Source organism: Sipha flava, unplaced genomic scaffold (genome assembly GCF_003268045.1).
Source record: "Sipha flava isolate LNK unplaced genomic scaffold, YSA_version1 259_pilon_pilon, whole genome shotgun sequence".
Classification (NCBI taxonomy): domain Eukaryota; kingdom Metazoa; phylum Arthropoda; class Insecta; order Hemiptera; family Aphididae; genus Sipha; species Sipha flava.
This window is the reverse complement of record NW_020272920.1, coordinates 402157-426549: the sequence shown is the minus strand read 5'-3', so window position 1 is coordinate 426549 and position 24393 is coordinate 402157. Positions and strand designations below refer to the sequence as shown.

Sequence of the window (24393 nt, the reverse complement as noted above, 5' to 3'; positions counted from 1 at the left end):
GAAGAAAGAAGAAGTACGACGTTTGTGTCTTATAAATTATCGTAAGCATTTGATTTATTTTGAGATTAGCCAGGTAGGGACTACTAGATTTAAAATAAAATATTTTTTGATCGTGAATTGGCATAATATTATACTATATAGTATATAATACCTTATACAATTCAAATAATTAATAACTATATACATTTTAAATTTGTAATTTTTTTTTTTTTGTCTTATTAGATTAGAAATCATTAATTATTTTAATTGTATTGGAGGCACGGACAAATTAAGAAAAAAAAAAATCATTAAGAGGTAACACATTTTTCCTGTTATGGAAATCAAGTTCAGGCTTAAGGTTATAACGTCTCCTATATTTGGTTATGGTTTCATGTCCAGTTTCCAATACCAATTGTGTAAGTAAGATATGAACCTTTCATGATATTAATTTAAACGAATTATTGATTACAAACACTAAGAAAAAAATATATAGAACTTTACGTTTTATAATTTCAAACTGTTTGACAGTGTCGGTCTGGCTCATGATTGGGCCTCCGGCAAAAAATTAACAATGGGCCTCTAAACAATATACTATTCGAGGAGATTCATTAAATACCTATTAGAAATGTTTTTCTTATTACGCTCGAACTCTACTACAAATTTTAATTCATTTTTGTTTTTATATTTTTCCAAAGCCAATATTATTGAATTATTATTGTGTTCGTGTATGTGACCAATAACAAAACTTATCTCAATTTTTCAAATTATATTTGTTCAATTCTGATCAATAGGACAAAAATGTATTAACTATATCGGTTATACCTAGTTCTATTAAATCATTTCAACAATATTTCAAGATTAAGATAAGATTAACCTAATTTTAATTTAATTCGGAAAATAATTACTACGATTTTTCATGTTCACGTGGTTGTTTTGGCCCCAAGGGCAAATTTAGAAAAGGTTCAAGAGGTCAGCTGACTCACAGTTAATAATTGCTGAAAAAATTAGCTTCTTGAAGACTTCCTATATTATTTAAGTGTACCAACTCTAAGTTAAAGTTAAAACTAAACTGGTTAATTCCCTAATTTTCTTCCCCTCCCTACAATTGATGCCATTGGTTTAACTGTATAGTAAAATCACAGAATAGATTAAATTTATTTTGTGGTAAAATAAAACATCTCTATACCAAATACCATAAAATAAGAAAAATGTTTACAATGATAATTATGAATAAACTTAGAAAATAAATATCATACTATTTTATGGTTTTTTTTGTTACAAGGAATAAATTTATAATCCATTTTCAGCTCCAATAAGTGGTATCTTGAAATAGCTTTAACCACAGTTCTCTAGCTGTGGATCTGCCCCTAGTTGAGTCCCTATTTTAAGAATAAATCTCAGGGCTCCCGGTGATTGCCTGGTATACGGATGGATCAGACCAACACTGCTGTTTGATACTATACAATTATAATATTTTAACCTATAATATTCTAAAAATTAAAACCAATTAAATGAGGAACTAAAAAATTATAAAGTTAGGTAGCAGTACAATTTTTTCATTCTTGCTAATATCTGCCTAGTCACTCATTAATGTACATACTAATGTAGCAGAAAATTTACATCCTTCACAATTGGTACAGTAGGTATTAACACAGAATGTATAAAACTGTTTCATGTATTCTGTAGAATGACTTTGTATTTTTCTTGTAGAAGGAAATATTCCTATTTGCAAAATAAGGTTTAAAAAAAACTGTTTTAATTATAAAATTCTGCTTGGTATTTGGTAGAAAAATGGTTATAAATAGGAATTAATTTGTATACTGAAATATTTTTATTTACACTAGTATTAATGAGTAAAATTATATTTTTCAATAAAAGATAACATGATAATATTGTATGGTGCAATTCACTGACTTAAAAATGTATTGTAAGAATATATTATACATATATATGTTTAAAAATTAGGTGTCATATGTTCAATCATTTTTTGATTCATTTAAAAACATTGATTTTGGTATTCAATAATCAAAGAGCAAAAAATATTTTATTATATTACTATATTTATAATTCATACTATTATCATTAATTATAATTATTTATAGTCAATTTCATTATTTATTTGAAAATTGGTTGAATATTAAATATAAGGATAATCATTCAGTGATATTAAAAATAAAATATGACATAATATAAATCCATCAAATTAATAAAGCATAAATTAACAAACATAAATTATTAATATTAGTTTATACATAATAAAACATAGTAGCTAATTAATAAAGAAGAAGATAGAATACATAGAATGAACATCATAGTAAACTTAAACAGCTAGAACAAACAGGTTTTAAGTATTATAATTTTATTTATTTATTCAGTATTTAATATTTATTTATGTATTTCTAAACATTATAAATATTCGTGTTTAAAATTTGTTGTTCATTTAAATCTTGGTCAAATAATTCATCAACTTCTTTAATTAATGATAAAACAGTATCAATAAATGGTCTTTTGAAATGGTCCACAGTTAGCATTATCATTATCAAATTGTTGATACTCTGGAAAATAAAAATAACAGGAAAAACATGAAGTAGAAAGTTAAGCATTAAATAAGTATATTATTACATCATTAGAATTATGAGGAAAGTGTATATTTCTACTTATCACCGCCAAAGCAACTGAATCTCCACGTTCATAGACTAAATCAAATGGTGATTTTTTGTAGAGCATTGCGTACAGTAAACATCCTAGTGACTAAAATTAAAGTTCAATATTTAATAATTAATGGTAAATTTAGAACAATCTATAAGAATTATCACAAATTACATTTAATATATAATATAATCCATGATATAAACAATTATGAATATTGTTCAAAACATATATTATCAAAGAGGAAAATTTGCAAATATTTATGACTTTAAATTAATCTCTTTTGTTTAAAATAATATACATAAAGATCAAAAATTGCCAAATATTATTTATAAAATAAACCAATTAAAAACATACTAATATAATTGTTTTAGAATAATAGTATAAAAATTAAATGTTTACTATATTCATGTTAAATGTGATAATTTAACAACTATAATTATATATTTAATTATATTATATATATTATATAACCACATATTTAACTAACTATAATTGAGTGCTTGAAATATCATAAACCAATCCAAAGTAAAAAAAAAATAATTTGTTTCAATTAATAAAAAATAAGTAACACTATAACCAACAAATTAAGAAAAAAAGTCTTACTTCACTCATTGAGATTAAAAATTGTTGTTCCCTAGACATACCCAAATGATAATTAAAAGACCAATACTCGACCATACTAATTTAACTCATAAGCACTTTATAATGAGACAAAATAAGATACTTAACAACTCATGCACTACTCCAAGCATAATCATATGATCAAAAACCAAAAGACTAACTCAATCGTCCACATAATATTTATTGATTTATGAACTTCCAATCACTTCTCTTTTCATCAAATGTTTACATTTAGAGTATTAATAATATTTATGGTACAAATATATTATAATATTTAGCAATTATAAAAATACTTTTCTCAAAAGTATTAGTAATTTAATTTAATATTCTTGGTTTTAAGTTGTGGTATTATATATTAAGCTATTGAGCTACATTCATCTAATAAATAACTCTAATAACCCTGCTGTTGATAATTATAAAAAAAAAAAAAAATTATAAATATTTTTTTAATAAAAAATTATCAATATTTTTTTAATAAAAAATTATAAATTTCAAAATACCTATTTAGTTATGCAACATTATTAATTTAATATAAAAAATATAAGTTAGTAAAACACTAGTACTTGTAGTTTTCTGACTGTTTTATAATTTACATACAATTTAAATAATTTGTAAATTATTACCATGGATAAACTATTTATAGCCATCTCTATAGAAAAATATATATTAAATATTTTATAAGTTAATAATTCAAATGTAAAAACTATCAAAATCATAAATCTTAAAATAAAAAATAAAAAATATTTTATTATAGATTCATTAGCAAATAATTGATTATAAAAAATAATTGTAGTAAATAATTGATATCATTTTGAACATAATATATTTGATAATACTTTTTCACTTTTACCCGTAACACTGTACACATATGTAGTGTAAAATGAATTTTCTGAATCATAAACTCCATATGAAGTTCAGAATTTTCACAAACATTTTAATAAAATGGGGATATTGAATGATTAGATTAGGTTAATATTTGATTAAAAATAATAAAAAAATGTAAAGAATATTAAAAAAAAAAAAAAAACTATTATATTCCCCTTTAGAGTAAAATTTGAAATATAAATAAAATTTTGGAGTAATTTGATTACAAAACAATAATAATTAAAATTAAATTAATTAAAATAATTAGACATAAATAAACCATGTAAAATTGTTCATTAAAAAATAAACAAAAAAAGTTATAAATAAAATATCTTATTTTATATAAATTACTTATAATTTTTATAAAATTATAATTTTTCAAAATGTAAAAGTGAAATTTTTATGGAAGAGATAACGTGAATTTTTCAAGAACTTGATAGATTTAACTTTTTATGAATTAAATATTCTACTGCCTACCCAAACATCTATTCGTTCATCAATAACAGAATCTACATCAATATTAAATAATTCTGGAGCTCTATATGTCATTGAACATCTTTCATTCACTTCATCCAGAAATTCTTGTGCTTCCTTTTTTGAAGTAACTCTTCTTTTGGCAGGTGCTGCAGATCCTACAAGCAACATTAATACTTAAAATAACATATCATATTTTAGTTAATAAATAACAACCTCTTAATGAAGTAGTCACCTAAGTCAATAATCACTGGTTCATTATTATCATTAAATAATATATTTGCTGGTTTTATATCTCTATGTGCATAAGATACATCATGAAATGTTTTTACACTTGAACAAATTGAATGGAAATGTTTTAATATACGTTTTATATCTATATAGTATTTAGATTTCACTAAAATGTCATGTAATGATCCACCCTAGAATATATTAATAATGATAAAATATTTTTCTCGGTAATTTGTAAAATATATTAAATATTAATTGAGAATCCTTACTCTATAATGAGGTAATACCATAAGAAATGTATCTGTAGGTGTTTTTGTAAATTCTGATGATTTTTCAATCATTTCGCATCCAATTAAGTTTATGATACACTTATTTCCACTACTTTGTAATAGTTGATGTACTTTGGCTTCATTCCAGGCTTTTTCATGATCTTTTTGATCATGACAAAAAATACATTTTAATACAAATTTCTTATTGTCCATGTTCTTAATAAGAAATACAGAGCTAAAACCTCTAAACATTTAAAAAACAAAATTATTTAATGATATAATAAACCAAAATTTTTACCAAACTACTATACTACTATACTACTATACTAGTTTATTAAAATACTAGTGAGATATGTGTTATAATTTATAACATAATAAAAATAAGAAAATATCAATGGTGTTTTGTTGAAAGGGCGTATACCACATAATTGAAATTGTTCAGGAGGAACAAAATAGTATTTTTAAAAATGATACTGCTAAGGTCAGTTGATCTTGGATATACCTTTATATAGTAGGCATGTTGATAATTTGATAACAATTATCATTCAAATGCTTAGTTTATTCGATAAAACCACTAGTAATTCTTGTAGTATACAGCCCTTTTATAATTCTCCGTTAAAATATATATATATATTCTTTAGAGCATTTGGATAACTTATATCCGCTATATAAAGAATAATTCTTAACATTTTTAACCGCCTCAATATTACAAATTATGCGCCTATTTTTTCTGAAAATTTTGATACCAAAAACTCATTTTTCGATTTTTTGTGGTATACGCCCTTTCAACAAAATGCCATCGATATCATTTAATTATTCATTGCTTAAAGTTTAATTACTTTTATTTTGAATTACCTATGTTTTTGTGTAGGGATAAAATATAAAAACAGTAATTTAACATAAACTAAATTTACTAATGTGATGTTTTTAGAAAATGTAGTAAATAAGGCAAAAGAGTTATAAATGAGATAATCCTAGCACTAGGAATTCTTATTCTGGCAGTCGACAATGTATGTATGTATGTGTGTGTAATGTGTGTGTATATATATATACACACATACTATCTTATGATATTTGTAGTGAGTGGTATATAAGTGGTATTTAGTGTAAAAATATTTAACAATAATACTTTTTTTAGGGCTCGGTGCCACTGTTTAATAAACTATAATAATATTTTTTACACTTCAAATTACTAATTTTAAACAATAATACAATAATTGTAACAGATCATGTAAGAGTAGAATATTTAAATGTATCCAACAAAATGTCTTCAAATGTTTAAGAAACAAATAATAATAATAATGTATCACATTTTAAGCGACAAAAACATTAATGAAAGTAATTTTAATTATTTATTTATTTTTAATTATGTTCTATATTATGTAATTTATGTTATTATCTATTGAGTAATTAGTATAATAATATTATTGACTTTTAACGCGCGAGTCAAATTAGAATCAAACTTTAAACCCACATTATAACAGATTAGAGTTTATTTTTTCCAATAATCTACACAGGAGTTAAATGTTTTACCCTTGTCCGATTTGGTCTTGCACGTAATATTTGTTACCCTGTACTGTAACGTGTTGTTTTTCGCAGGCACAACCCATAATCGTTTTTAAACGTTTCGAGTCCGTGTCAATGATCCAACGTCATCGATTATTTTACATAACATTAAACACGTAATACGAAACACGTAATGAAAAAAAAAACAAAACACTCATGTAATCAGTTTAACGTATGCTCAAGCCCGACAAGCCTTTAGTTTAAAAATTGTTATTTTTGTTTTTTCTTTCGATAATGTGTCCGAAATTTAACTGATTGGCGTTTTGTATACTTTTCTTATCAACAATATTTATGGTATTTAAGGTGATAATAGTGTTTGTTGTGTCGTGAGACAAGGGTTCTCATGCATTCATGGAGTGTCGCGAGCAAATTTAAATCGATTTCCTACGCGAAATGTAAAAACAATATAGAAATTCAGTAATAGTAGTTGTTAGGGATTTTGCCAAGGGAGTGTATAACCCATAGTATATACCATAGACATATAAAGATATCTTTAAATGCATAGGCGCAATTAAGTGGGGGGGGGGTTATTCCCCCTCAACATTTTTACTCTAATTGCGCCTATGTTTATATCATATAAATTATATATATGGTATATACCTATCTACGCTGATTTATAAATAATGCTTTAATTATTTAAGTTAAATACGTTTTCAATTTGTATGAAAATACAAAATAATTTGGTTTTTTTGACGGCGGCTACAAAGTAATGCAGACTAGGTACTAGAAAATTTGATAATGATAATAATAACCTCTATCCCAAAACTGGAAGCCCCTGTGGGATTTTACACCCAATACTTTCGGTAATTGCGCCCCTAATATCCGCCACACAGACCAAATTTTAAATTATAATATATTTAATAGAAGGCTATGAAAAAAAAAAAAAATGTTTTAATACAATTAGAAAAGAAATATTAAAATAAATTGTAATGCTTATACAATTTTGCAGCTAATTCTTCAAAGTATTTTAATGTACATTAGTAGCTGTGTAATTAACCTGTTCAATGGGACTCATTATCTTTTCGAAAAAATAATTTACTATAATAATAATTTAAATATTTAGATAATTTATTTAGATTTAATAATAAATAATATAGAACTATAAAATATTTAGATTGAAATTATAATATTTATTAATGATAGGCGTGGGCGTTCCTAGACATTGTTTTGGTGGGGGTTAATAATTTTCACTAGATAGGGGTATATAATAGTCAATATACATCCGTAATTCTATACGCGACTGTAATCGCTCATATAATAAAACTTGCAGCGAGGTATAAATTATTTTTCCTGAAGAACTGAAAACCTATGTAAATTTATATCGATGCTTGATAAGAATTATACTAAGTTTATTAAAATATATTTTATTCGAAAATTTAAAATAATTATAGTTGAATTCACAAAAAAATATCTATTTTATTTTATATGAATTCATTAGGACTAAATGATACAAAAAAATAATTAAAATGAGTATACCTACACCAATATTTTAAGTAACGCTACTCATTTGTTTATCATAACTCACAAATAATCAACAAGTAATTTGTAAATATTCAATGAATCATGTGATTTATTAGCATTGAATTTAAAAAATACTGCAATAATGATATATAATTTTATATTTTTCATAATATCACTTGATCTTAAAATCGATTTTGATAAAAAATAGTGGATTTTTACTAACAAAAAAAAAAAGACAAATGCTAAAGTAATAATATCTGCTTAACTGCAAGTTAATATTGCAGAAAAATTTTTCTTCAATTATTACAATTTAATTAATTTAAAAATTACACTTCAATGAAATTGAAAAAAAACAGTAAAAGGGTTAAAGTACGTACATTTTAACTTTTTATTTTAGTAATTTTTGGTATATTGTTTTGGATTACTGTTCTGATTTATGATCTGTAATAAATATTTATTTACTTGTACCTATTTAACATATTACGTTTGATTATCCTTCATATAGACAATTTTAATTAAGGTTTTAATAATCGAATTCCATTATATTTATTTTAGAATTTGACCTATTGCTTATCTATAATATCTGTATTATCTGAATTGTATAACTGTATACTTTTGCAATTTGGTAATTATTATAATATCTATCCGTATAGTTACATATACTCGTATTTATTAGTTTATCAATTTAGTAGATTACATACTAAACGTACAAGTTTTGGACAAACGCCGAACCACGAAATCAAATACCCTAATATTTAAAAATGTAGGTATAGATAACTTCTGGAAAATGCTTTAAAAACAGCAAAATATGTTCTACAATTAGCATAATAAGTTAAATTTGTCATAAAATGCAATCAAATTCAAAAAAAAAATTAATCAGTATTAATTGAAATTCATTTTTTGCTTACGGACTTACGTGTTGGGACATCGGAAAAAAAATGCATTTGCATCAAAATCCCAGCCCTAGTTATTATCATAAGATATGAAATATTGTTATATATTATGGTATATTATTAAATAAAAAATAAAAGCTCTAATTATTCAATTATTTACACATTATAATTTGTTAGATACACCTACACGTTTTATTAAGATGGGGCACAAAAGTATAAAAGGTAACCTCTGAAATACAGGTTTGTATACGCCTATGTTCTCATGTAGACAATTACTATTATAACTGTTTATAGACAACGTATACATTAGGCTAACAGATGGCGCGACGTTTTATTGTGCACTCAATATTTTTATGTTACAGCATCGGCCAGGACTTCAGAATAAAATTAATCACGAACTTGCTCTGTTTTCGAACAAACGCAATGATTATATTATCCTTCAAACAATGTGCATTTGGATTTAAATAAGTACAAGTATTGTGACGTATGTATGAGGGAGAGAGGTTTTGGGGGTTCAACCTATCCCATTGCCAAAATCACATCTAGTAAATAAATAGGTAATAATAAAAGCAATTATTATCTAAATACTTCAACCCCCTCCCCATAAATAATTTTTACTTACGCCCTTGCATAAGAGAACATGTTATAGTTACGTATATTGTTATAGTCATATGTACGTACTGATTTGTAATGCGTATGATAATATGATGGTTTATATACTGTCACGTGCCTGTGTGTTGATGAGAATTCGGTATTTTATCTTTATGACTTTTATATAAACGTTGCTGGTTTATACTGTTGGTTATAGTAATGGTGCACCCTCTGCTTGGGAGAGATTTTTTATCCGGAATGAACTGTTCATGCCTGATTGTAGTTTTATTAAATAATCTTTGGTCAAAATAAACCTAAATGACGTATATTTGTTTGAGGAATGTATAAAATATTCAATTTATAATTGAGGTTTGAGAAGAGATATCATAAGATTACTGTCATCGATTAATATAAGACATATGTACAATATAATATAATATAATTTTTGAACTTCAATATCATCATATCTGATTAGTGATTGTCATGCTAAGTATTTTAATTTTTACTGACATACGTACAAGGAACTAAGAATGAATGAGTTTAGAATATTTTTAAATTATCCCAAACTTATATGATTCAAGTATTCCATTGAAATAATGGCAATAAAACTTATATTGTACGTGTATTTTCAAAACAATATTTTCCGTTCCAATTAAAATGAAACACAGAAATACATTTAAAATTAATTAGTATGAAAATGTATATGTAACTAATTAATATTAGAATTAATATTTATATTATAAACATAATATTTAAATTTTTTAACTTACTAGTATACTGTATAACTACTGTATATTTAGTATAGCATAGTATAGCATAACTAAAAACTCTCAAAATTGTTGAAACACAAAAATAATTCTTAAATGTAATTAAATTAAAAACCATATACAGAGATTTAGGGGCAACAATTTACAATTATAAGAAAAGACATGCCAAGAAAATCCTGTTTTCCCAATGTAACCTTTTCCATTCTTAGAGGCACTGTATGTATGTATATTAATGTAACTGAAGATGGAGATAAATTATTATTAACGTTGACCAATATAATTGAATTTAAAAGTTATTCTTATTGAGTATTCTTATTTGCCACCACTATTTTATACCATAAAATAATAGCTATAACATAACATAATCATAATTAATTTCTATCTTTTTTTAAACTTAATATCTTAATTTTTTTTTAACGTATTAATAAATAATAAAAACCCTATCTTAAAACTCATTTTTATAATATTGTTGATAACTGTTTTGAAAAATGTATATCTATATTAAAGATAATTTAGATAAAATTAAAAATAAATATGTTTTAAAAATGAGAGAAGTATAGTATATCTCAAATATTTAAGTGATCAACCGTACACATTTTTGAGGATTTACTTTAAATATAATTTAATTTATATAATTTGAGAAGATTAGCATAACTTATGTTACTTTTTGAACTTTTTAAGAATAAGGAATACAAATTATTCAATTAATATAACTACACCGTGAATTAAAAAATAAATATTATTATAAAAATGTAATAAAAATAAATAGTTCTTGATACATCTCATTATTATTATAATTTACTATGAAATAAAATCGTATAAATCGCCATACATTTTTGAAACAAACGATAAATTAAAAAGTCCATGTACTCATTAAAAATATTTTAGATATTTTTAAATCATGGATGAAATTATGTTAAAAATATTTTTAGAAAAATTGTATGTCTTTTAAAAGATTAAAATGTGTTGGTTCAACATTAAAATATTAAAATTGAAAAAACAGCAAGTATTTCAAACGCTATAGTTGCAAAACCATTTTGTCCTAGTAGCTTAAAATGTTTGCTCAGGTAATAATAATCTAGTGTGTATTATAATCAATTTAAATAAACCTGCGGATGCTGAATATAATAGACGCAATCGACGTAGTGTTTACTCAAAACAAAAACCGTTACAAGCGAAAAAATTGAACACATAACAAATAAAACCCAAAAATAATACTATGATAATTCAAATTCTAGACATTTTTATTTTTATTTTTTTAGTGGTTTGCAAGTAATAACATACACGTATAGTATGAAGTGTATTACAAAAAGATAGAGACTACTGATTAAAAGTATTTTTCTCACGCTACGAAAGAATAAAAACGTGATACACATTTTATATGACACGTCGTATGTGTATTATTTTATGTAACCATCACTTAATAAAAAAAAAAAAGCCTGTTACCAAAATGTTCCAATACTAAAAGAAACACGATCACAATTATGCATATAATTTATACTGTACTACAATATTTATGTTGTTCACACACCTGTACATTTATTCGGACAGTAATACTCGGATAAATTCAAATTGTAATAGCCGAATATTAAGGATAATCGGATATCTGAATATACCTAGCTACTTGAATATTCAAATTTCTATATTTCCAATGTTTTTATAGCAGGTATCTGAGTGACTATTTATTTTTATTGTGACTCGTGAGATAATTTTGATGAGACTCCGGGACTTATGCATTGAAATATGATAAATTATTATTATAAATAAAACTAAATGAAAAAATTATAATAATAGTTGAAGGTCTACGAGGAAAAACGATAATAGTCGAAAAAAGAAAAACATTTGTTAATTATATCATCTTGTTATTTGTTTTAAAAAGTAAATTTAATTCTGTTATTTATTTTATCAAAATTTAGTTGTATTAGCATAATACATTTTTTTGAATTATTTCGTACTTTATCTCTTAGTTTAATCATTTCTGAAACTTTAAAACTACAATATTAAACAGTTTAGGAATTTTGACTATTATTGTTTTTTCCTTCAGTTGTAAATGAAATAGGAATCGCAATCGTAATGTCCGCTTATGACAATAGCGTTTTAAGTCCGATTGTTTCCATACATTTGGCAACTGTGTTTATTGAGAGTTTTTCAATTTTCGAGAATAGTGTTACATCAAAACGCAATAGATTAAACGAGAAAAATGTTTTCTCTCTGATTTAGCAAAATAAAAATATTAAAAGTTTATTTTTTAGCATACTTTTTTTATATTATTTTTGTTGTTTATTATTTAAATAATATTTTATTATTTATTACTTAACGTTTACTGTTAAATATATAATATATATTTTTTGATAGGTACTATAATTTTTACGGAGTTAATACTACATTTAATATGTGTGTAAACATTTATATCCCAAATATCTTTGATTAGATTTTAGGAATATTCGGTTAATAAAAATATCTGAATAATAGATACATGCACATGTTAACAACATGGGTACTTAATTACGTATAATAACCGAATATATCCGAATAGGACGGTTATCGGAAAATATCCAACTAATATTCGAAATTATAGATGTCCGAATTAATATCCGGATTTTAAAATATATATATATATATAACAGCGTAGTAGACAAGATGATAACGCAATGTGATTAACTTTTAAACGGTTCAAATCATTGACTATTATTATTTTTAACTTAACTTTTTGAACATGGTTTGTTAATTAAAATATGATTAAAATTGTGAAAAACCATTTAGAATTTACACCTAGGTACCTATATAGTAAATTATCATAGTTCAGTTAATAATAATATTAATTTCCTGTCGCGATCTTTGCTGCTTATTGAAATATAAAAACAAATTGTTATACTTTATTTAGTCAAAACGTAATCATTATTTTTAAGAAAAATTGTAATTCTCATGCAGTATTGTGGATTAATTTATATTTAAAAATAAGATAAAGACTCGAGTAAAGATTAGTCCCATACCATAGTTTTTGTAATTAGAGAGCAGTTCGTTTTTGGAACATTTGTTAATTGAAATCAGAAAGGAATAAATTGAAAAACTTTATAAAAAAAACCGATTTGTTTTTATTCGCTTTGAAGGTAAACAATTTTGTATAAAGGTCAAAAAAAAAAAATTTATGTAAGACTTTGGTTTTACATTATTATTGTTTTTAGTTTTGTTTTATCGGGAAAAATCTTCGATGTTCTAAAGTTTTATACTTTGTAATAGTTACTAAAAGAGATTACCAATGGCTTGTTAGATGGAATAAATTTATGGTATTCACGAAATGTTTTAAATTATGCGTTACTTTTAAAGTTTCAACCGTATGAAACGTACATTGATTGTTCTTGACCGGTAATTACGAATAAATAGTGATAAATCTGGATTTCATTAAATTAAAATAATAATTATCATACAGTTTCATGATGTACATTGTATATAGATATTTTGCAATCTATTTGTCTTATTATTACTATTATTATTAGTGATATTATTATGTCAGTGTACGTATTAATAATTAACGTTCAAACGCACATTGCCTGTGCTCATACTTCAATGTGACCTATCGGTTGCATATACATATATATATATATATATATTTATGTTTACTGCAGTGAATAACGATTTATAACGTGTTTTAATAGCAACGTCTGCGATAAAATGATGCATTTGAATACGAATTGAAACATATTATATAGGTATACTATTTTTCATCAACACATAAAAACATTTTTTTTTGACCATTGATACATGTGTGTAATATATGAAAAATATTGATGTTATGTAATAAATAGTATATTGATTATAGATGTATGATATAAAAAGGTCATAAGGCAGTGTACAAATGTAAAATAAAATAGTTTATAATCTAAATAGTATTATTTAACAAGTGCACAAGGGCACCTGCAAAAATATAAACTAGAATGGGAGAGAGCAAAGCCAAAATTCGAAGACTATCGTAGAAAAATTTAATACTTACCTATTATTGATGAAAAATTAAAAAAAAAAAAACATAAAATGGTGCATACAAATACCATTGTTAGTACTCTAATTTTTGATTTAAAGTAGTCCTGATAACTATAAAAAATTCTTGACAGCTAAACACTATGCTTGTAGAAAATATTATTAATGAGTCTCGAATAATTTCCGTACATTGGATATCAATACATTAACACGTTTTTTATTTGTGTTTTGGTATAAAGCGAGAAATAATAAAGGAAATAAAAGTATTTCCTTATATTATATTACCTTCAGCATATTCTCGATATTAAAATAAAAGTATTTTAATATCGAAAATATACTGAGTGTGTTATAAGATAAAATATAATAATTTTAATAAATACATCACATTGTAAATACCGATTTTTTTTTGTTTTTATGTAAACGTTTAATGAATTTAAATAACCATATCCTCGTATGCATTTATGGTATTCGTGTTATTCAGTCATAAAAATGTAAAATAATTAAATACATATATAGGTAAGTAGCATTGTAGACTGGTCCATATAGCGACCATTTTTAATTTTTATTATAACCGACATTCATTATTTTCTTACCACATGTTGTTGATTGTGTATTATGTCGGTAGTATGATAATCATTTACGAACATTTTACGAATAGTTTATGATGTATTGTCCTATTTGCACACGTTACGTCATCGAATAATGTGTTGCTGAATTTATATACTTGTATTCATATACCGAAAAAGTTCGCTCAATTCGTGAGATTAGTAATTTCACGAATTCAGTGTAATTGTATTAATATTATTTTACACAACTTCAAGATATTTAAAACCGATTATATTTTCTCTATGTTATTATATTGCTTAACCACGAATAAATATACACCCTCAACGGCTATAGAACATTCAAAAAGAAATTCAAGTGAGCCGCAAAAAGAATAAGTGTGATAGCGCTGTAGTAAGAAGCAAAATAAAAGCAGAGTCTAACTTGTATCAGTTAACCTGTAAAAATGGCGAAGACGTAATATTAGTATTAGTATTTGGTATTACAATAATATTAGTATTAGATGTAGTGTTATTGTCGTTATTGTTGTTGCTTACTGCGCTAGGAATTTTTTGAAAATGATCGCAAGCGGAAACCTAAAAATTGTAATACATCTCAAATCTGGTAGAAATCTAATGCGTTCCGAAAATGCTCGTACAATATTATAGTAATATAAAACGCGTTAGATATTTCTCTTGGGAATGTTATGACAATTATTGTTACAGCGACATGCACGTGGTCATATGTTGGCTATTTCAGACGTGTTAATAATTATCATATTGTCCACGTTAAATTTTTAATCGTTTGTACGTCCGTTGTAGACACACCAATACGCAGCTCAACAGCCGATAGGTAATGTGATTGATCTATGGGTGCGGTATGATTTAGCTTACGTGTGAATAGTCGCACGCAAATTTATCGACGTAAACTGTTATTTTATAATCGTTTATCGATGCGGTTGCGCAGTGTTTATTAATGTTCGATACGGTATAATCCTCCTGCACGATATAATTATACACCCGCGCGAACGGTGCAAACAAAACTCGATACCGATCGGACGGAACATCACGCGAACAACAACAATAATCGTAAGTTCTCGCGGCGTTCATATGGGTTCGGACGATTAGTCTTGTTAGATTAAACGATGTTGCAGCTTATACCGCGTTCTAGGTACAAACCGTGCACAAATTACATGTACATGGCTCGTGTGCGTCTCCGTATTTACGGTCCGGCGAAATACACACGTATACTGTTATTCTCACAAACCGCTTGGTCGACTTGTGATGCAAAGCGGACGACCAATTTATACGTACACACACATACACATGTACGGTACGTACACATATATTATGTACATACACTTGCGACGGAGGCGAGTTTGTCGGTTTTGTTTCTCTAAAACTTTGAAGGACGACGCTTCCGCTGCTGCGGCAGGACCGTAGTGCGCGCGGTAGGGGACTACTAACTCCACCGCGGAAGGACACACAGTCGAACAATAATTATCTCCTCGAAGGCATCTCTCCGTTGTCCGACTGCGTACTCGTGTGCGTGTATGAGTGCGTGTGCGTGTGTGAGTGTGCGTGTGTACCTCTACTACGACTTTGTATACATAAATCAATACGAAAGACCATGGTCGACGGAAGTGGAGCTGGTGGGGGTAGTGGTCGTCGTTCAAGGAGTCGGAAGGGATCTACTGTTAGGGCTTAGTGTGTGTGTGTGTGTGTGTGTGTGTGTTCCACGCCACCTCGACCGCGTGCATCGTTGTAATTTGCATTTCACTTCCTCTTCGTCGTCACCCGCGTCTCGCTCGTCTCTATCCTATTGTTGTGTCCGTTCGCCTTGTCCATATGTATGTAAGACGGTGGCGGCAGCGTCGGTCCTCGCCCGGCCAAACTACCCTTCTCAAGGATCTCCTCGGACATCAGCTTCTCTTCTCTTCCCCTCTCGTCATCCTCTCTGCGCTGTCCAGTTTCTCTGCGAAATCCCTTAGGGGCCCCTAACAACGGCCGCCGCTACCCTCAGCCATCGTTATACTTCACACAACTAAACATGCACTCCGTGTTCTCTCACCGCGCGTATAGTCGTCGTCGTCGACGGTATTACACACAGTCCCTTCGCAGATAACATATCGTGAATAATAACCAGGCAGCCGTCTCGTTCACTAGTTCCCTTCGTTCCAGCTGAGGTCCATTTATTATATACCAATATAACGGGCAGTGTACATAATGTAGTCTCATTGGCGGGTGGCGGCGGCGGTGTTGAAACCAAATTCTACAAACATTGTTACGTAACCTCGAGTTTATAATAATATTGTATACTATGTATTGGCGTATGTTTTATTTAAACTGAGGTGAAAAAAAAACAATCGTACGTCCACATAAATGTAACAATAATATATTTCAAGTTTATTTCCACGCGAAACCATAATTACTGTGTAATATTTTTCGCACTATTATATTTTTAGATATACGTCCAAGCATGATACTTGGAAAATATCTTTCCATGAACTCTTGTGTGTAGTATTATGATTGCTAATAATATTGCTCCTAATATAGCTTTCCTACCATTAGTTTGTTGTTAATACAACTTTAATTATTAAATAAATTAATACAAACGACATTCGAGGTCACTATTATAGTTTTATCAATAACGACCGTCTATTTTCTTAAAAATAAAACAAACAAATATTATATTTATATATACGTACATACATATTTATTTTGATTTTGTGATATTTGAACAGAGTATTACATAAAAACATCTATACTGTAATTTAGATAACAGTTTAAATTAGATGATTTGTGCAATTTTTATATGTAAATGTGTAATTTAAATAAATCGTAGTAAAAAAAATGTACGAACATATGTAACATATGTATAATACGTATGTACTGATACGACTTTATATTATGATTTTAAGGTTAATTAATTAATTATTTTATTATATTATATAATGTGTTTTTTAAACAACACTAATATAATATGTGTAAACTAAATCGTTAGAAAATCATTATTAATTCAATATTTTGTAACTAAAACATAATATTTATTTTATAAGTAAATGACAACGTACTGCAATTGGCCTATAATAAGTTCGGTATAGGCAAATTAAAAAACGGTTAAAATGATCTCTGCCAATGTATATTTTATTACAATAAATGTGTATAAAACAATTATTCAAAATTATTTAAATGACAAAAACAAAAAAAGGTTTATATTTTTAGTTAAATAAATAAATGTCTGTCAGTGTATTATTTTTTGTACACCTGAACATGAATTCAACTCTTAAGGGGGACATACACGGTCAGTCATGAATGTCAGTTTTTTTGATTGTCACTCACAATAAATGTCAATGTTGACATACATGGTCAATCATGAATGACAATCATTTGATAATTTTTCATAAAAACAAATGAGACCATAATTAATGTTATTTGTTTAATTGGAGGTTTATAGTTTATACCTATCATATGATAGAATATGATTGTACCCTATTTAATATCCACATCTTCCAAATCATATATAAATGGAAGAAGCTTGTATTGCAATTATTGTAGCTTTGGATACAGATAATTCAGATAAAGGAGAGAAACGAAATACAATTAAAAGAACGTTGTCAAAAGAATGGTTTTTAAAAAGGACAAAATACACACATCATAACCTACTGGATGAACTATTATTGACATCAAATGAAGATTATGCAAATTTCCTTAGAATGGACCATTCAACATTTATGGAATTATTAGAAAAAGTTGAAACTTATATCAAAAATATATTATAAAATATTATCTGTGATATTATGTTTTGAATGGCAACGTGTATCAATCATTACCACACATGATCAGTCATGATTGCCAATCACTTTGATTGATGACAAAAAATCAAGCATGTTTGAAATTCATCAGTCACGAAAAAAGATTGACATTCATCGACCTAGACGGTCAATCATGAGTGACAATCACAAAACTGACATTCATGACTGACCGTGTATGGCACCCTTTATATTATTACTTTTTTCGTCATAGAATAAGCGATAATTTTATGATAAATAACTGTATTCATAAAACGATTAATTGTGATCGGAGTTTAGTTAATCTAAAAATTTGACAAATTATTTAAAGCAATCTAAATGTCATGGTTATTTTTACTTTTTAATTTGTGGAGGGGGAGGAACCTCAAATGTTTTGTAAAATAAATCTTAATATATGTTCTGTTATGCCGTGATTTTTGATCACAAACGTATCCGAACATTTCACGTGATTTGTAATATCAACGATATTTTGTTTAACTCGTGCCGATGTTGTCGAAACCTAGTCACGTGTCGCTTCTTATTGACCGGCCGTTGCGCACCATGGTCATCCAGATGACGAGAGCTGGACCAACTATCGGTTTCGGTTTGGGTCTCTGGTACTACAGGACTATGTGATGTACCGATCCCACGTGTGCGCACCCGAAAAGAAATCCCAAGAAAAACAAAAGACCTGAGAGTAACAACTAGACATTTCCAGTTAATGTATTTTTTTTTTAGGAGGCGCTTGGAAATGTTTTAAAAATTAACAATTACTAGCTGAATTACCCGTCGTTGCCGGGTTTAAGTATATAAATGTATGTAACCTGCCAAGATTAAATTTTGTTAAATCTATTGAAATTTTTGAAAACACCAAGTTTTCTGGTAAAAAATTTTGTATTTTGAGATTCAATTCGTTGACCTCCACATTTTTTGCTACTAAAATTGCTCTTTCTGCCAGCCACTCATGATTTGTGTATTGTCTGTGTACACTGGGACATATCTGGTCAATGAGAGCATCTTGCGAATAAATGATTGTGCAGAAATCGTTCGGTAATTTTATACATCCCGTTTCATCTGTAGTAACTTTCCCATCTCCAATATCTAACAACTGTTTTGAGAATCTTTTGCACGTAGCTTTTTTTGATTGAATCGAAATCGAAGTATCGAAATCGTTCGCTATCTATCTTTATATATATTTTGACCATGAATTGTTGACAAAGCTTATGCATCGTAAAATAACTTAGTCCTGATCGCGTCTAATCATCAACCGATATGCATAATAATTTTTTGAACTAACATTTTTATTTGTTTTGGCACCTGTTGCGGGATCTTTTTGTTTAATATTTATGCAATACCCGTCATTTACTACCAAAAATAAAATTAATAGTTTTTAAATAGTTTTTAATAGTTTTTTAATAATTTTCTAATAGTTTTATTTAATATAATTCATTTTCAATAGCGCAGTTATCAACCTGGTCAAAAAATATTAAGCCGATTTCAACCCTTTAAATTCAAAATTTCGAAAAATCCTTTCTTAGCGCACGTCTACATCATAATAGCTATCTGTATGCCAAATTTCAGCCAGATCCGTCCAACGGTTTGAGCTGTGTGTTGATAGCAGTCAGTCAGCTTACTGTTTTATATATACAGACAGAAGATATATATACAGACAGAAGAAGAAGAAGATTATTAAAAAGTGTATTGTTATATATTCCGATCCAAATTAAACTATTGAAGTTATTGAGATCGAGTCACGTGGAATGAGTGCAAATAGCTCGTAAACACCTTTGAACGAGTTAATCAGAAAGTTTAATTTGTTTACTCGAATTTTTACCGGTTCAAAAACAACGCAACAACCGGCATACCATACATTATATTTCACATCTAACGATGCATATACATATATATATATATATATATGATAGCTAATACCGTAAACGAAAGGATCAGAAACATTAATGACTAATGAGCAAGGATGAAGTCCATGCAAATCCAGCTTATTTATTACGTAATTAGGGTAATATGTTGTGTAAAAATGTTCAAACCCTCGATTAGGTTTTAATTTTATAATTAAGTATAGTTAAACGGTTTCTACGCGAATTTGAGGGAAACAGGTGTTTTGTTATCGATCAAAAGGGTAATCAAAACGGACACCATGAATATCATTTCAAAAATAATTTGTTGAATTACGATTTCAATTATGATGTTATATAGAGCCAACAATTTTTAATTTTTTTTTGTACACCAAATTATTTTTAAAATTTATATCTGTTGCCTGTGATTCACTCTGCGGATAAATATCTAAATTATGCGGAATCATTCAAATGATTTAATTTGAATCAAATTATGATTTATTAATATTATGATATTAATAAATTAATTATGATATTAATCAATTTAACATCTAAAACAATTTATTCAGGTATAATTCTACTAGTGAATAATTATCATCAAAATAGTAAAAATGAAACTCGGCCTATATTTACAATGACAGTGTGTTTATTAATTAAGAATTTAAATTTGTTTTTAAAACGTTCAAAATACAAATTAGATAGAAATCAAATGATTCGGGGGAGGGTAAATGAATAGATAAACGTTGTATATTTTTCTGTCAAACATGTCTAACTGTCTTAAAATATCAATTGTGAAGTATTGTTGTACGTGTTTTTACTGTGATGAATAATATTTTATTGTACATTTTTACATTTTAATTTTAATTTTACACTTTACTTTTTGTACTGCATAACGCGTGTCGTTGGTGCACATTATTTTATGCTTAGATATTGTAGGAATCGTGTAAAAGTATTTTATCGAAGTTTTTTTTTTTTTTATAAATCTGTAGATTTTATATATGTATGTCATTTGTAAACTGTTTACACTAATGTTTACAGGTATTTAATGTAAACATCTATTCAATATTATATTTGCATCACTCATCTAGTGTAACAAAAAGTGTATCTTAAATATTCGATATTAACAAACAAAATAAAAACATCAATTCCATACGTTTAAATTTTTAATTTATATCACAAACTTATATTTATTTATATGAATTTAAATCTATTTTAATCATATTAAGACCACCCGATACCCACTGCTATCGAAGATTTATTTTTGTGAGTAAAAAAAAAATATACAACAGATTTCTAGAACCATTCTGTACAAAGCAAATAGAGTTTCAAAGATTTTGATGTTTATCTATGACTGTAAATTTGTAAAGTAATTTTTTGTGATCCATTCGAATTTTCTTGCAGAATAAATCTTAATTCATATTTTGCTATATTTTATGGAACCAATGTGATTTTGCAGTACACGACGGTCCTATAGACCTAATCACAAATATGTACGAGTATACAAATTATAAACCAGAGACTGGAACCGAACCGAAAAGAACCGGTTTTGGAACCGGAACCGATACCGGAACCGAAACCTTTATTTTGATAAATGAAGTATCGGAACAGAACCAGAATTTTTAAATTATAATGGTTCTTTTAGGTTCCAAAATTAAATAGTTTTATTTAGCATAAATTATTTGTAGTTACTACTATGTTTATAAATAATCAGGGATCCATTTTTATTATGTTTATTCCTATAATTATACAAAGTTATTTTTCTTATTCTTATTTTTTACCTATTTAAAATTATAATTTTGAAGTGTTTATTATGTGTATATATATCACAAAATAATATTATATAGAAATGTTTTTCCCAGTATATACCATAATTGGAATCAATATTATCTTCCAAATAAAGCGATGGTATTAATAAAATAGACACCCGCTAGTGTAAATTGTAGTTCATAGTTTATTGACGAGTATTGTAAATATTTTTTAACTACTGCTTCTATGGAGCGAAGGCTACATAGAAGCAGTAGTTTATTTTATAATTATATTTATAATTATAATTTATAATTTAATTATTTTTTATCTATTTATCGTATGCAATTTTTAATTTAAAACTTTATTATCTTCTAAATTTTGACACATAACGATTTAGTTTTACCAGTTATAACAGATTTAATAACAGTATTACTGTTTTATGTATTTTATAGGGTAACGTTGATTGTTAGCAATACATATTAAAATAATTTTTTGTTTAGTACTATACTAAACTAACAAATGGACAATGGTATATATATATATATATATAGTATATTCACTATTTTTTTTTTCATTGATAAGAAATAATATTAAATTTCACTGATAAAAGAAACCGGTACATTTGTTAATTTTCATCATAGAACCGGAACAGTTATTTTATTTCTGAGAACCAGAACCGGAACCGATACCGATAAATTCAAACGGTTCCAGTCCCTGGTATAAACAATTAATATTAATAAACATCATCTTACATCACAAACTGCTTGGTTATCCAATTAAATATTTAAACTTCCACTCGAAATCAAACTGAAAAGTGATGCCGACTGCTGCCGTCTCACAATATTCGCTGAAACGGATAATGCCCATAACACTTCGGAAAGGTCGATGGTGATCTTCTATCGACTTGTAAAACCATTAGCATTAAAAAAATTATTAATGTTTAATAACACAAAAATATGTAAATGCAAAGAATTAAATATCCATATGATTCACGTTTAGCGATTAATGAAATGAGTTTTACATATCGGTATATTTACATTAATTATTTGACGTCAAAGATGAAACGAATTACACGAGTCGGTTATAACGTTCTTGGGACGGCGATAAGCGCTGGTAATGTTCAAGACGACTATTATATTATATTAAAATCATGATTAAAACCGATTAATAAGAAAAATATCAAAATACGGAGATAATGAATCTGCAGCGTATAAGTAATGAAAGATTTTTCATTATATTTATTTATTAATTTTTCACGTAAAAGTTTCACAGCAGACTATTGCTTTTGCTCGCACATCGCATTATCGACATTTTTTTTAGTGAAAGCAATACGTTTTGAAATAATATTTTTAAATGTGATTCGATCAGTGGTATATCCGCGTAATACGTATTCTATATACGTATACAACGTGGAATAATGAATCCAAACATTTCGTGCGCTACGTGTATATATATATAAATTCAAGATGTTCGACGATACGGTGTGAATAATACCCGTTACCGTTATTATACGCGGATCGGGGATTTATGGGTTTTTTTACAATGTTATTAATCGCCGGCAGTAAGGATGATGACGACGAAGACGACGAACGAAAATGTGCTTTCGGTGAACATAAAAAATACCTATCGCCTCCTCGTCGCGGTGACTCTTTTTGTCCGCTTGCCGTGTAATTATTATATACCAGCTATGCACAATATAACTTGGGCCATTTGCCGTCGTGGCACAACGGCACCGGGGCTGTAGTATCATATAATAACACCAATTATTATAATAATAACAACACCAACAATAATATTCCAAATTGTATAAATGAAAAATCGTTCGGTCGTTTTAGCGAAACACTCTCTCCTGACGATCGGCGGTGTGTGTGTTTCTTTACCCCCTACCACTCGCCCTGATGGACGTCATTCGCAATCAACGTCGCGAGCTACAATCGTGTACATCAGAGGCGGCCAAACTTTTTTCGGCCACGATCTACTAAAAATATACTTCACCTTTGAAGATCGACTTTCTTGGAAAATTTTTTTATAAACCAGAATAAGAGATAAAAACTATACAGATAAAACTTATCGACAATTTTTTCATAACCGCCACGATTAATTTTCGTGCACGTGGCC

At 27.3% G+C, this 24393-nt stretch overlaps 1 protein-coding gene across 1 annotated transcript; it reads right to left on the bottom strand.

Moving 5' to 3' along the window:
• Positions 1–2323: 2323 nt before the first annotated feature.
• LOC112684944 (serine/threonine-protein kinase 16) lies at positions 2324–6927 on the bottom strand. The gene is made up of 6 exons (XM_025556681.1): positions 6624–6927; positions 5091–5334; positions 4826–5012; positions 4594–4748; positions 2602–2730; positions 2324–2534 (listed from the first exon to the last, which is right to left on the bottom strand). Exons 1-6 carry the CDS (start codon positions 6698–6700, stop codon positions 2379–2381), a joined length of 948 nt encoding a protein of 315 aa, XP_025412466.1. The 5' UTR covers positions 6701–6927; the 3' UTR covers positions 2324–2378.
• Positions 6928–24393: the final 17466 nt, after the last annotated feature.